Source organism: Humulus lupulus, chromosome 2 (genome assembly GCF_963169125.1).
Source record: "Humulus lupulus chromosome 2, drHumLupu1.1, whole genome shotgun sequence".
Lineage (NCBI taxonomy): Eukaryota > Viridiplantae > Streptophyta > Magnoliopsida > Rosales > Cannabaceae > Humulus > Humulus lupulus.
In genome coordinates, this window is record NC_084794.1 from 18188131 (window position 1) to 18203836 (window position 15706).

Sequence of the window (15706 nt, forward strand, 5' to 3'; positions counted from 1 at the left end):
GAGTCTTGTTTTGTTTAAGTCAGTATTTTGTACTTGTGATTATTTATTAATTGGTTTTATTCTCTGGGCGTGGCCCCAAGGAGTAGGTTATTCGAAAGGGTTTCTGAAGCTTGTAAAAATTCGTTGTGTTCTTTACTGTTTTGCACTGTCTTTTTATTGTGTTCAGTTTCTGTCGTGACAAGTTCGGTTTCTGTCCCAACAGAACTGGAATCTGTATAAACAGTTAATTACCATTCCGCACTTTAATTAATTCACATGGTTTAATTAATTTGGTAATTACTAAAAACGAAATTTCATAATTCATACTAAGTGAAAATTTTGTATTTTAGATTTAGTTCAAAACCAATTCAATCCGATCTGCAAAAATGCGAATCAAATTAATTCTTTTACATGGTTACTTTGTTCTTCTTCTAAAACTTAAACTATTTATTAATTTTGATATTTTCATACTAAAATTAATAATTAATTATACACGTACAACTAAACATTTAAAATTTTTGTTTTCGACATTATACCTATTCATAATATTTTAAAAACTAATGAAATAAAAAATTTTGTATTATAATTTCTTTAATATATCCCTACCCAGATAGAGTAGCTACCCTACTGTAAAATTTTCTATTTATTTTCAATTTTTTTACTACAATTTAACATGGTGTAAGAAGTATGTAACTTTATTAATTACTTGGTCTTTTTGGGACTTAAACCCCAATTTCTGTTGGAAAACAACGTTAAAACCCTAAACACACACAGGACACAGCTGAGTTCGGAGTTCGTAGCTCGAGTCAGAACTCGCCACTCTTCAACTGAGTAAGAAGATGGCGGGTCCTTTGATTCGATCTCTCTGGTCGTCCGCCCGCAAATCAATCTCCGCCTCCGCTCACTCTTCTCATTCGGCCGCTCTCAAACCCTACATCCTCCAATCCGCGCCCGGCGCCTCTTTCTCACGGGCCTTCTCGGCGGCTCCGGCTACAAGCGCCGCAGCCCCCTTGCCAACCAGCTGGCTAGAACCGAGTCGAATCCGCAATGTGGCGGTGATTGCTCACGTCGACCACGGCAAGACCACGCTTATGGACCGGCTGCTCCGCCAGTGTGGTGCCGATATCCCTCACGAGCGCGCTATGGACTCCATCAGCCTCGAGCGTGAACGTGGCATCACTATCTCATCTAAGGTCAGTAATCAGTAGTCGGTTTGTTTTGAATTTTGTATTTGGTAACTTTAAGTCTATGGAGAATTGAAATTTTGGTTTGACTACAAATTAACTTCTATAGAGTAGTGTTTTGCATTTAGGGTAACCTTCAGATTTCAATGTCTGCTCATCTTGGTAATGGAGTCGTATTCGGTTTTCTTGCAAAGCTAAGATATTCAGAGCACGTGTTTTAGGAACATTGTATCGCATTCTATAAAACATTAATGATCATGAAGTTGATGATGGCACAATGAATTCTATCGCTGCGAATACATGAAGTTGTTATACTCTCGTGAGTTTTGAAATGCCATATTCTTTCAAAATTTGATGCAACGAACCTTTTAGCCATATTTACTATTCGGTAGCATTTCGAAATGGAGAATGCAAATCACGGAATTGTTTCCAGTATCCATCCATAAAACATGCACATTTGAGACACATGTTTTAGGGATCCCTCACATAATTATACAAATTGATATGAGATTACTCTATTTTTAATTCCTTCCCCTTCCCATTTCTCTTTAAATCCTTTCCTTCTTACAATTTTCATTATAGGTAAGCAAACATGCCCTTAAATTATTAGAGCGTAATGTTTCCAACTCACAAAATTTACACAATGATTTGACATGTTTATAAACCATTTCCGTGGTTAAAAATTATGCCATCACTGAGTGCATGTTCTTGTAACAACTTTTCACAAAAGCCCGAGAAATTGACTGCAACTCCCTAACACAACGTATTTATCTGGATCAGGAAGATAGGAAAGAAGTAAAAGATTGTGCAACTAATGTTACGCATGTTTAAAAGTTGGAGCCTATTAGCCAAAGGATCATTTTTATTAGTAGTATTCAACTGCTTTTCATCTCCTTTAGTTCTCTAGTTTTGTTTTATTACTTTTTTGTTTTTCTTGGGTATTTTATTAACTATTTTATTCCTATATAACGACATCAAAGGTATGTATGTGTGGATTTTTGGTGCTCTAACTGAAAAGAATCATCCATCTTGACTTTTTTCCTTCCCCACCTCTTATCTCTTCCTATAATTTACCGTCTATCTTTCAGGTTACATCCATTCCATGGAAGGAACATGAGCTAAACATGGTCGATACACCTGGACATGCAGATTTTGGTGGCGAAGTATGTCTTTGCTATTACTATTGTAGGAAATGGAGCTTATAGTCTTCAAGTGACCTCTCACTCAAAGTGGGACCAATGTTTGGTTCCTTTTTCATTAATTTTTTTTTCTCAATCACATATTTTTTTTTGAGTGGTTTGAGGGGTTTCATGTTATCAAATATTTTATTAGTCAGAACAATAGCTTTTGTTATGTATGTACAGGTTGAGCGAGTTGTGGGTATGGTTGAAGGCGCAGTTTTAGTAGTTGATGCTGGTGAGGGTCCACTTGCACAGACAAAATTTGTACTTGCAAAAGCTTTGAAGTATGGCCTGCGCCCTATTCTCCTCCTTAACAAAGTAGACCGGCCTGCAGGTTTGTATGATAGAAGCCTTGTGCATATGCATGATTATTGTGATTGGTGTAGTGATGCTTTCATATCTTTGGCAAAACACGAGTATGCTGCATATCACCATACCTTTTACATTATATAGCTCAGTAGAATTATATTCTGCTCAAGATTTCAAATTTTTCATGCTTTTTTCAATGCACAATATCTCTCTCATTTGTTCTTCCTGATGAAAGCCCTGTTTATTTGACAGTTATAATTATTTTTTATTATTATCCTTTTTCTTAAGTCTATGTTCGTGGTTATTATAAATGCAGTTTCTGAGGAGACATGCAATGAGGTTGAGAGCCTGGTATTTGATCTTTTTGCAAATCTTGGTGCTACAGGTGCGGAAATTATATCAGTAGAGAAAAATTCCTTATCCTAACCTACTTTGTTTTTTTAATTTCATTTTATGATTTTATTGATGTTAATAATATACTTGATCAATGATCATTTATATTTTATTTAGAGGAGCAGCTGGACTTTCCTGTTTTATACGCCTCTGCTAAAGAAGGGTGGGCTTCCACCACCTTCACCAAAGATCCTCTTCCTGATGCGAGAAATATGTCTCAATTGCTTGATGCCATCATAAAGCATGTTTGTCCACCTAGTGCAGATATTGATGCGCCTTTCCAAATGATGGTTGGTATTATAATGTTTATAAGACTTTTTGAAGAGCATATTTGTTTAGATGTTGTTTTTATTTCATTTTGTGTTTTCAAATGTGTTTTTCTAATCTACTTTCTTAAAACCATTAATTTGTTTTAGTGTAATGTGCTTTGAGGCAATATTTATTTGGAACTCAGCTACTCTTATATGTATTTAGAGCTTGTATTTTATCGTTGCGAGCAAATAATTTATGAAAGAAAATGATCTGTTGCTAAAAGTTATATTATTTGTTTTCTGATTTTGTCAGCGTTTATACTCTTGTCATTTGACATCATAAATTTTGACATTGTTCATAAAATTGCATATTAGGTTTCTATGATGGAAAAGGACTTTTATCTTGGACGAATATTGACTGGACGGGTTTCTTCTGGAATTGTCCGTGTTGGTGATAGGGTCCATGGACTTTCCAACAAAGATTCTGGGGTTCAAAAAATTGAAGAAGGAAAGGTTTGGAGGTCTTTCTGATTTTAGATAAATGTAAAGAAGTATGTCTATATTGGGAACTACATCTATCATTTTTATTTCTTATTTTCTTTGAAATTTTAAGTATATAAAAAAGATGCAGTAACCTGTTTACTTAATTTTTTTTTTATCTCAAGTAAGGTGATCTGCCAAATGAAAATGTCAATTAAATGAATTTTCTATTTAGCTTCTAAAACCACCACTTATATAATCACAATTAATAACTATCTTACTGGAAATGCTTCAGATAGACAAGAAATCTTGGTGCTGTTTAGAATTTAGAGTTTGTTCAACCATTATATGAGTGCCACAATTTATTAATCTTCTACTTTATTATTTCCAGGTTACAAAATTGATGAAAAAGAAAGGTACTAATATGGTTCTAATTGAAAGTGCTGGAGCTGGTGACATAATATCAATGTCTGGGTTAGCAAGTCCATCTATAGGCCACACAGTTGCAAATGTAGAGGTATTAATAGAACTTATATTTGTTGCAATGATTTGTAGCATTCTTGATCCTAGCTCCCACTTACAAATTTCTTAGATGTACAATCGCCCTTTATCAATCTTTATTGAAATAGTTTTTGTTCTTGTTCTAATGAAAAAACAATAGCAACTTGTCTCTGTTTTGAGCTGACATTAGTGTGCATCTACCAGGTCACAACTGCTTTGCCAACCATTGAATTAGACCCCCCAACTATTTCCATGACCTTTGGTGTCAATGACTCGCCATTGGCTGGTCGTGATGGTTCACATGTAAGATCTGAAATTTCCTTTTTTAACTACATACTATTTTCATTATTTGCTATGCTCGTTTGTTGACTTATTTGGGCTCTGTTACAGTTGGTCGAAATAATTGACAAATGATCACTATTCTTGTTTAGTTTTCCAGTTGTAGAAAATGCTTATATTATTCTTGATTTCAGAATTAAATAAAAAAGAAAAAGAATAAAAGAAAAACTCAGCTTATATTATGCCTTTAATTACATAATGTTGTATTAGAAAGAAAGGCTTGAATACAACTTTTTTTGATGTTAAATTAAACCTTTAATTCCATTGTAGATCTCATCTAAGTAATAATTTTGAGAAATTGCAGGTATCTTCCAAATAAAGGTTAGAAATACTCTTAAAGTACTGTCTAAAAATAAAAAAAATAGGCTCCTTATTGTAGGGTGAGGAGGATGTATTAATTCTGTTTTTTTTTTCCTTTGCAGTCTTATCCCTAAATGTTGTTTTGGAAGGAATTTTTAACTTTTTCTTGAGGAGGCTTCATGTTTGTTTATTTAGTTTTCATTGTCAGAATGTTACATGTGTAGCCTTCCATAGCCCTCCTTAACTATAATAACCTGCAAGACATTCCGATTTGCTATGCTCAAATTTATCTTGGGTTTCACAGTATCACTGCATAATAAATCATTTGGAGATTGATTTAGAAATAACAATGCTGTGCTATGCATTTAAAATCTAGCTGTTTGCTCAAACAGTCTCCAACATGACATAATAAGCATGTAAGCATGTGTTATTTCATGTATAAGTCTATATCAGCTTTCACAAGCTAATGAAAATCTTGTATTATAGTTGACTGGAGGAAAAATTGGTGAACGGTTAATGGCTGAAGCAGAAACAAATCTTGCCATTAATGTTATCCCAGGTTTATCAGAATCTTTTGAAGTGCAGGGTAGGGGAGAACTTCAACTAGGTGTGTCCCCCTTAAACTTGCAATCAACTGTTTTACTTCTGAAATACTAATTCCAGAGGAATGGATAGTCTGTCTCTAGTTGCACATGCTTATCCACTACATTTGGCTATTTAGTTTAAATATCTGCTGAGTTTTCATTTCGTCAACAGGTATCTTAATTGAGAATATGAGGCGGGAAGGTTTTGAACTGTCTGTCTCCCCACCTAAAGTCATGTGAGTTTTGGAATGCTTATGCAAATCCTATGGTTCTGTCAATCTATTCAACAAATACTGCAGTTAACTTGCAGTTTTTAAAAGGACAGATTTAAATATCATATGTAAAGAGACTTAGTTAAAGTTTACATGACACTAGCTGATGTACCTAATACAGCCAATTATAAAATTTTTTGGAATTTGCAAAACATGGATTTGCACTAAATGTGTTTTAACGTACAAAAGTGGGGTAGGAGGTATTTCCTATCCTCATCAGCAATGCTTTGTGTGTATCAACTCGACTAAAATCTGATATTGTTCTAATTTGTTGCAACTTTTTGTAGGGTCATTTTTTTCCTGTTATTTAGCTTTGCCTCCTTTTTAAAGTATACCAAAAAGAAAGAGCTTTCACAAAATGATGCGCATTTTATACTTTATGCCTTCTAGATTTTTTGGTCTGACTTCTGTGTAAAGCTACTTAAATTGTAGTTTTATACTTCCCTATTTTTTTTTCTATGTAGAAGAGGACATTCTTAAAATAGATTTACTTTCTCTATACTTGAGCAAGCATGTTGATTAATTTATTTTTCTTGAAGTATTAATAATTTTATCCTGGAGAAAAAATATTCAGGAAGTAGTAATTCTAATGAATGGGTCAACTAGCTTATTTGTTAAAAGCTACATCCGTTTGCTATTCTTTCCCTTGTGGGTTATTAGGGTTGGATTGCTTTAAAGGATTTAAGATTTTTTTGTAATGTTTTTATAGATTTATATAAATTCATTCGTATCAACTTCTGGAGTAATATTTTTATATTATATCAGGTACAAAACTGAAAAGGGTCAAAAGCTGGAGCCAATTGAAGAAGTTACCATTGAGGTCAGATGCAAAAATATACTAATTTTTTCATGTATGATTTTGTGGACCCTGTATGTAAATGTATCTTAATTTGCTATTGCAGATAAATGAGGAACATGTTGGATTAATTATGGAAGCATTATCTCATAGACGAGCTGAGGTTACTGACATGGGCCCTGTTCCAGGCAATGATGGCAGGACTAGATTGACTTTGACATGTCCATCAAGGTTATCCTGTAATCCCATCAGTTTTCTTTAGCTAATTGAGTTTCTGCTTCATTTAGGGTCACAGTTATGATATATGAATGGCATGTGATTTTTTTGCACAAAGTAAAATGTGTATGTATCTTTTGTTATCTGTTCTCTTATCTGTCTCTATTTTTGTTTAACATAAACTTATTTGATGGACTTTCCCAAACACTCATTTTGTAGAGTTTTATATCGTTTTTAATTTTTTTTTGAGTAATGTGGGTATTGTTTCAATACCAAATAACACAACCTGTTTGTTGTCTATTGGTAAGGTATATTGTAGTTGTTGAAATCTTCTGTAAATATGTCAGTTTTCGTTACAGTACAGCTAAACTCTGTAACTGATGCTTTGGTACTTACTTTCAAGTCAAAGATGAAGTGCTGTATTGTAATATAACATTGTTGAGAGCATTCTTTGGAATCCTTATTGTCTTTTATTTCACTGAATATTTTAAATTCATGATATGCAGTTTTTATTTTGATATTTTTTTCTGTAACTTTTTAATGAGAAGAAATTCTATTTTGTTGTTTGCTTCAGGGGCCTAGTTGGTTATAGGAGTGTTTTTAGCAGTGACACCCGTGGAACTGGATTTATGCATCGTGCATTCTTATGTATGATTTATTTTCTTACTTCACCATTTTTCTTCCTTGTCATTCAGCTATTTTGCTGTGCATCATAATCTGAATAGTTATTTTCTAGCATCATTAGCAGACTTACTTTCCTGCTTACCAAACTTGTTTTTACTTTCTAATATAGCCATTTGCTGACATGTCTTGTTATCTATTTCTCAGCGTATGAAAAATATCGAGGTCCCCTTGGAAATGTCAGGAAAGGAGTTCTGGTATGTCATTTCGTGGCCTTCTGATTTACCATTGTTTCTGTGTTCTAGGAATTTATATATGGTTTTCTGCTTGATTGTTATTTTATGGGTAGCAAGTATCTTGTACTCCCAAACCCTTTTATTATTTTTCATATTAATATAATAATATGGCACTGCACTGATGTTTTCATTTAAAAAAAAAGAAGTTTTGCATCATAAATACTTTACTTTGCTGAAACTCTGTAAATTAAAGCATCAATACTTGCATCTTAAAAGCCTACATTTGTGTATATATACAGTGTTGCTCTGATTTGTATCTTGAAAGGATTACAATATCTATCTATGAGATTCCGGCCTTCTATTCATCTTTTAACATTAATACACAGGTATCGATGGGCTTTGGCACAACCACAGCTCATGCACTGATGAATTTAGAAGCTCGTGGAACTCTTTTCGTGTCCCCTGGGTTGGAGGTTTTTCACATATAACCATTTCTCCTTATAGTTATTACAGTACAGAATGGACCTCTTGTTGGAGGTTTTGCTTCCTGTACGTCCATAGTTATTACAGATTGGACCTCTTGTTAGATTGGACAGTTAACTATTGAATATTTCTCTATTGCTCTGTACATTTTTGTGCGTGGTCAACTCAAACTAGGCGATCAATAAGAAATTGGTAACTAGAAAAGGAAAAGCAGAATAAAAGGAATTTAGATAAGAAAATCTGGATAATTTTGATCCACTATTCTGCAGTGGTAAAAATGGCGTAATTTATTCTGGGAGATGTGTTGACTCCCACACCATAGTATGATGCACAATTTTTAATGTTCTTTTCTTTGTTTAACTGTTGCATCTTTGCTTGTTTGTGCAGACATACGACGGCATGATTATTGGTGAACATTCGAGGGATTCAGATCTAGATGTAAGGAGTAAAGAATTGTTGCCTTCCATGTTGTGGATTATGTTGATTCATGTGACTGACCTTGGAATTAATGCTTTGATATAGGTCAACCCAGTAAGGGCCAAGGAACTTAATAATATACGTGCAGCTTCCAAGGATGAGAATGTGAAACTGTCGCCTCCTCGCCTAGTATGTGCTATTTAATCACTGTTTTTTTGTTGGTTTCTTTGTTGCGATTATGGCCTTGTTGAATGCATTATTAGTCAGCTTTTAGGTTTGGAATTGTTCTATAGACTTAGATGCAGAACTGTACATGCAATGCAAAAAAAAAGTATGCATTTTTTTAACCAACAGATGATGGGACTGGTTGTCCTGCACAAACCCCTGTCACCTTCTTTTAGGTTGGCAACAATCAAAAGAGGTAAAAGCTCTATTGAATTTTACATTATATCGTTACTTATATTTGAATTTATTTGGGTGCAGATTACTCTTGAAGAAGCCATAGGGTATGTTGCCTCTGATGAGCTTATTGAGGTAAAGTCATTATACTGTACCATATTTCTGTTTTTGATGAACTAAGTACATCCATTGGTTTTAACATTGGAAATATACAATTCACCATTTGCTTTCTTATATGTTATCTGTGGTTTGTAAGACAGCATTTCATTTTTGACACGACCTTGTATTGTGTGTGTGTGTGTAGGTTACACCAAAGGCCATCCGTTTGAGGAAGAAATACCTGGATGTTAACAAGCGTAAAACCATGAGTAAAAGACCGAAGGAATGAGAAGCTTTTCCTTTCATAAGTAGTCCATTTTTTTGCTAGATTACATCGATGTGCCAATATAGGGATTCTATACTTTATTTTTTTATTTAGTCCCACCTCAATCTTAGAGATACATACATACGCACACATCTGGTAAATTTTAGAAGAGTTGACATTCTTTCATACATCTATCTAATGAGAAGCAATAATGGCAGTAAACAATGTATTTTATTATTATTATTATTGTATAAAACGACATGAGAAGTGCTCATACTATACATGTCCTTTTAGTTGATAGTAATACAAATGTATAATAATTTGTCGGCCTGTTTTGGTAGAATTGTTATGCTTTTGAGGACATAAATTGGTTTGAAGAAATTAATGAAAGAAAATGACATTGGACTGAAGAAAAACCATTGGACCATTTTCTTTCCTCGTTTGTATTGTATGGTTAAAGCTGTTTATTGGTTGTACGCCATTTACTTTTCTCGTTTTCTAAGGTTTGTATTTGAAGAAAACGAACGAACGAACCACGACCTCACGAAAATCTTATTTCTTGCGTTAAAGCCAACAATACCAATTACGAATGGTATTTTTGTTGCATCAGAATATCTAATTTTGAAAGAAATGGTTAGATATTTGAGCAATTGAATGAATTATAAGGAACACACGTTGAATGATAGTAGATTGGCTATGTGGAAGTGATAACATACTATTATTTATTACTTCAGGAGAAAATCTTGAGAAACTCACAAGAGGAGGAAAAATAAAATGTTATTATCTCTCGAATGAGATATTGAATAACATATGTTTGCTTAGTTTTATTTATAATTTTTTTTAATTATATTTATTAAATTTAGATATAAATTTTAAACAAATAAAAAATATTATATATAAAAAAATAACATAAATATACTAAATGAAAAATTAAACTAAAATATTATTCATGATTTAAAAGAAAAAATATATAATATGATAATTTTTTTAAACATAAATGATAATTTTTTAATAAAAATTAAGATTATGTATTATATATTATGAGAACGATTACAACGCATCCCATTTTTTTATAACACCGGTGCATCCTTTTTCTATTTCGGCACCTGAATAGATATAATTCTAATTTTTTTATATGACGGTGTACATTATAGGTATTTAGAATATCCTGCAAATTTTCAAGAAATTTTGAATAGTTTACGAAGCCGAAAACAGAGTTCAAACTGTCAAATTTTACAAGCGTACACAAAAAAACAGGCACGAGTGCAACAGACAGTTTAGACCCTGTTTCAGTACCATAATTTATTCATAATTTCTTAAAAATTTGTAGGATGTTTTAGATAGCTATAATGTACACTATCATATAATTTTTTTTAGGATTATAACTATTCAGGTGCCGAAATAGAAAAATGATGCACCGGTGTTGCAAAAAAAAGAGATGCGTTGTAGTTGCTCCCTATATATTATTATTATTATAATGGTATTTTATAATATTTAAATTTAAATTAATATAAATATTAAATATTTGTATTAAATATTATAATAATAATATTTTATAACATTTGAATTCGTATTAGTATAATTAGTAAAAATTTAGAATTATATATTATTATCAAAATAATATTTATAACATTTAAATTTATATTAATATAATTATTAAATTTCTAGTTTTGTATTATATATTATTATAATAATGATATTTTATAACATTTGAATTTAAATTTATATCAATATAATTATTATATATGTAGTTATATATTAAATATTATAATAATAATGATATTTTATAATATTTGAATTTATATTATTATAATTAATAAGTATCTATTTTAGTTAATTGTATAGAAATATTCCGTTAAATATTTATAATATTACATTAAAGTTAATAAAACAAACTATTAAAACAAATTTTTTTTGTTATCTACACATTTTTTATATAGAAAATATATATCTCTTCTATATAATAGGTGCATAGATAACGAAAGTGGTAGCAGAGACATGTTTAATAGCTTCTGAATCTTCCTTCCAATCTAAAGGTCGGCTGTTTCAGGAAAAACAAGATATATGTCAATCTTTGTAGCTCGATTCCTCTCAATATCCTCTACAATTCTTAGGATCTCCTTATCCCCTACCACCATGAAGCCCATATTAAGCACATTTTCCTATTGGTTTGTACATAAAACCCACTGGAAGTTTATGTCCTAAGTCCAATGCCATTCCATCCTAGTGAAGTAATCAGTATCCACCCAATCAACATAATCAATTTTACCTCTTTCATATCTTTTATTGCCGAATGGAGTAAACTAGCTTCTCCATATTGTATTGCAATAGTGAAGATGTTAGTATGACCACCTATTAAATAAAGACAACTCTAGTTTATAATACTGCCCTAGCCAACAGAAATAAAAACTGCTATGTCAACACTTCACACACACACAAATCGAAACACAACATAGTTCACACACTTGAAGAGCAACATAGTCCACCACACAATTGAACCATGAACCACAACAATAAAGATTCATTCAATTAGCAAAACATATTCATTCAATAAGCAAAACATATATTTCAATGGACCCCACTCTGTCAATTGTATGCACATGTTTCCCAACAACAATTTTATCCAAATTTAATAATACCACTTACTGTAAATCAACAAAATTCTCACCCCCAAAAAATTTGAAAACCGACACCCTTCCCCGCCCAAACTGCTTTATATAGAGTATCATTATCATTCTCCCAAAAAAATTGTAAAAACACTTTGAGAAGAAATGAAACCCAGTCAACAGGTTCTGTACAAAAGAAAAGAACTCACTGTAGTCGGGTGGTTGTTCCTCTGGTTGTCGAATGGTCGGCATTGTGGAGGCAAAGCTATCGTCGTCTCTTCCATGCTCCTGTCGTCGTCTCTTCGATCGTCGAGGGGAAAGCTTCGATCGTCTTTTCTGGGTAAGGAATTTTTAGATTTTTTTGTTTTAGATTAGTTTTAGAATTTGTTATTAAGACAATCGATTTTTTTTGTTATTAGTTTTAAAACTTGTTATTTAGAAAACAGAAACATTAATTGTTTTTGTTTTAAATTTTAATAATTTAACCCAATCGGGTTGTGCCACGTGTATCCTGCATACCCCTAACGGCTCAGGGACCAACGGCTGCACCAAAACATTAACGGTAGACATTATTATCGCCAAATTTTTTACATAAACATTTAAGTGCAACAAACTTAACTACATAAGTATTATTGCTGCAAATATCCCTTATAATAATATATAAAATAAGACTAAATATTTAATAACTATATTAATATAAATTTAAATGTTATAAAATATTATTATTATTATTTTTACTAATTATATTAATATGAATTCAAATATTATAATAATAAATAATATTTAATACAAAACTACATATTTAATACTTGTATCAATATAAATTTAAATATTATAAAATATTATTATAATAATATATAATACATAATTTTAATTTTTATTAAAAAAAATTATCATTTATGTTTAAAAAAATTATCATATTATATATATATTAAAAAAAAATGGTAAACAATATTTTGATTTAATTTTTCATTTAATATGTTTATATTATTTTTTTATATATAATATTATTTATTTATTTAAAATATTTATATGACAACGATACAAATTTAATAAATATAATTAATAAATTATATAAATAAAATTAAGAAAACGTCCAGTCCAGTCTAAGTTGCTGATATTTAATATATATATATATATATTTATATTAAAAACCCTTTTCACATTTCACAGGTGCATCCCTTTCCTTCCCTGATCTTATCTTTCATTATATTTATAGTTTCTATCCTTTTCATTTCTTATCTCCTCCTTTATTTATTTTCCATACAAATACAAAGTTACGATATTATCTATACAATAAAAGCAACACAGTTTACGATACCACTATAATTAAAGTGTTTCCATACAATATTATGTTATTATATACAATAAAAGTGACAGTTTACGGTGCTATCCATTTGGATACTATAATCAAAGTATATGCCAATACAGTTATTATATGTACATATATATATATATATAAATATAGATTTCTTTTTCAACTCCTCTATTTTGCATTTTAATTTAATATTTTTTTTAGTATTAAAATCTCCCACACCACTGATTTCTTGCATACGTTATTTTTTATTTTTTTTGGTTAGACATGATGCATCTCTTGTATGGTTAGACATATTGTAATATATGTGCAGAGCACGTTAAAAAGAAATTAAAAAAATAAAATAAATAAAGGGTTTATTTGAAACCATATTCTCAACTAAGACAATTGTAGGACTACTTGGGAGCAATATAGGACAACAGAGATAAGAAAAGATTACTCCTGATATTTGGTTACAACTAACTCGTGTAATCTAATAAATAACAAATACTTTATCATAATTGTAATTTTCTTTTCCTTTGCATTAGGGATGCACAAAAAATCCGTTAATCCACCACACCCGCCTAATCCATCAAAACCTGCTCGCTTTGAATCCGCCTATTAAAAAATCCGCTGAAATTGGGTTGGGTTAAACCCAACTCGTCACAAAATAGGTTGCACACGAGTTGCAATAATATAAGAATGGTCAAACCTGCACCCACTACTTTATTCTTTTTTGTATATACATTTATAGTAATAATCTAAATCTAAAAATACAACCATAAAATGTTTATTAGAACTTATAAAGTTTTTGACCTTTTTAATATGTTTGATGGAAATATTGGATTTTGGGACATTGGATTTTGGGAATCATTGTATTATTTATATTTATACATATATTTATATATATAGTAGTCCAAAGATTTAACATTTTTTAATTAAAACTTTCGTTGCTATGAGATTAATGATGGTAACTTAAGAATTGTATATAAAAAATTTGTTTATGAAAAATAGATGAAAAAAGAAAGTGTTACTTATATTAATGATGTAATATTAGTGAAATTTTTCATAACAAAACTCAAATTGTTGAAATTATTAATGTGTGAATTGATGAGTTTAATACTATTTATAATTTAGATAATTATTAAAATTTTATTTTGTAAAGTTTAAGATTTAAGTTTGAGATATGATAATATTTTATCAATTTATTATTCATAATGACATTGATGAGTAAAGATGGTATAAATTTGAATTTTATGGTCTACAATTTTTTGTTTTTTAAATATCATTAGTTGATAATTTTGAACTTTAAATCAACCCAACCCGCTCATAAAACCGCTAATAAAAAATAATTCAATCTGCAAAATTGTTGTACAGTTATGAGTTACATTTTTCTAAAACCGCTAAATAAAAAAGCTGCACAAACTGCCCACCGTGCACCCCTACTTTGCATGCATAAACTTGAATAAAAAAAGTCCTAAATAGAAGTATTTTATTTAGTTACTCATAAATTAATTTTTACCAAGAAAAATCTATAACTAATAAAAAAGATTCTATGATACTAAATATAGCCCCAACACTTATTAATCCACGATGCTCTTCGACTTACTGCGACTATGAAGATGTTATTGATTATGAATCAATATTAAGTTATGATTTATACTTAAAAATTGAAACGAAGAGCTATACGATATCTTTTCTCCCATTTGTAATATGTGAGATTATTTAGGTAGTTTTTCTATTGAGAAAGGTGCCAATGTGTTATATTATTCCAAATTCTCAGATTGGTCCAATCGTTTTACCTAGGAGTAAGAGCAAAAGCTAACACACCACTTTTAAAGCTTGACTTATTAGAGGTTTGAAATTGTATTAGCTTAGGTAGATCTTATTAAGTGTAATAATTAATGATAATTAATCAACTGAAGAAAAAATCAACAAGTGGGACACAACAAAGCCAATGGAGTTTTTTGTTTTTGTTTTCACAAAATTCTTGACTACATCTACATCTACTAAGCCCACTGGATGTTTTATTTTATTAGGAAATTTACTCCATTGTATTTGTGTCTTTGCAAACTATTATTTTTGTATTTTTTTTTTCAATAATACTCGTATGACATTATGTATTTTAAAATTTTACATATTTGATATTATAAATTTGTATTTGATTAATAAAATTTTGTCAATACCATAAAAATGTCATCAAATATACATAATTAAGTAATTAAATTTGAATTTGGAGCTCATATAATTAAGTACAGTTTAATTAAATTAATAAAATTCTATTAATTAAATTTGAGTTTAAATTAGTAAATATATATAATTTTAAAATATAATACAATAACATATAAACATTTTATTTTACAACAAAAATAGAAGGTAAGAAATGGTTACCAACTTTTATTTATTTTATTGAAAAAAATAGTAAATAAAAAGAAAAAGAAAGAGATTTAGTTAAAAAAAAGTACAAATTTGTAATAATTAATTATTCTTAACAAGTTTGA

General features: G+C 30.4%; 1 protein-coding gene across 1 annotated transcript; it reads left to right on the forward strand.

Annotated features, from left to right (window-relative positions):
• Positions 1-707: 707 nt before the first annotated feature.
• Positions 708-9635, forward strand: LOC133817407 (uncharacterized). The gene is made up of 19 exons (XM_062249918.1): positions 708-1172; positions 2252-2326; positions 2528-2678; positions 2970-3038; positions 3164-3336; positions 3673-3810; positions 4169-4294; positions 4483-4581; positions 5404-5524; positions 5674-5737; positions 6539-6593; positions 6676-6800; positions 7360-7433; positions 7614-7663; positions 8029-8115; positions 8513-8563; positions 8648-8731; positions 9026-9076; positions 9246-9635. The coding sequence occupies exons 1-19, from the start codon at positions 819-821 to the stop codon at positions 9327-9329; spliced, it is 2031 nt and encodes a 676-aa protein (XP_062105902.1). The 5' UTR covers positions 708-818; the 3' UTR covers positions 9330-9635.
• The last annotated feature ends 6071 nt before the right edge of the window (positions 9636-15706 follow it).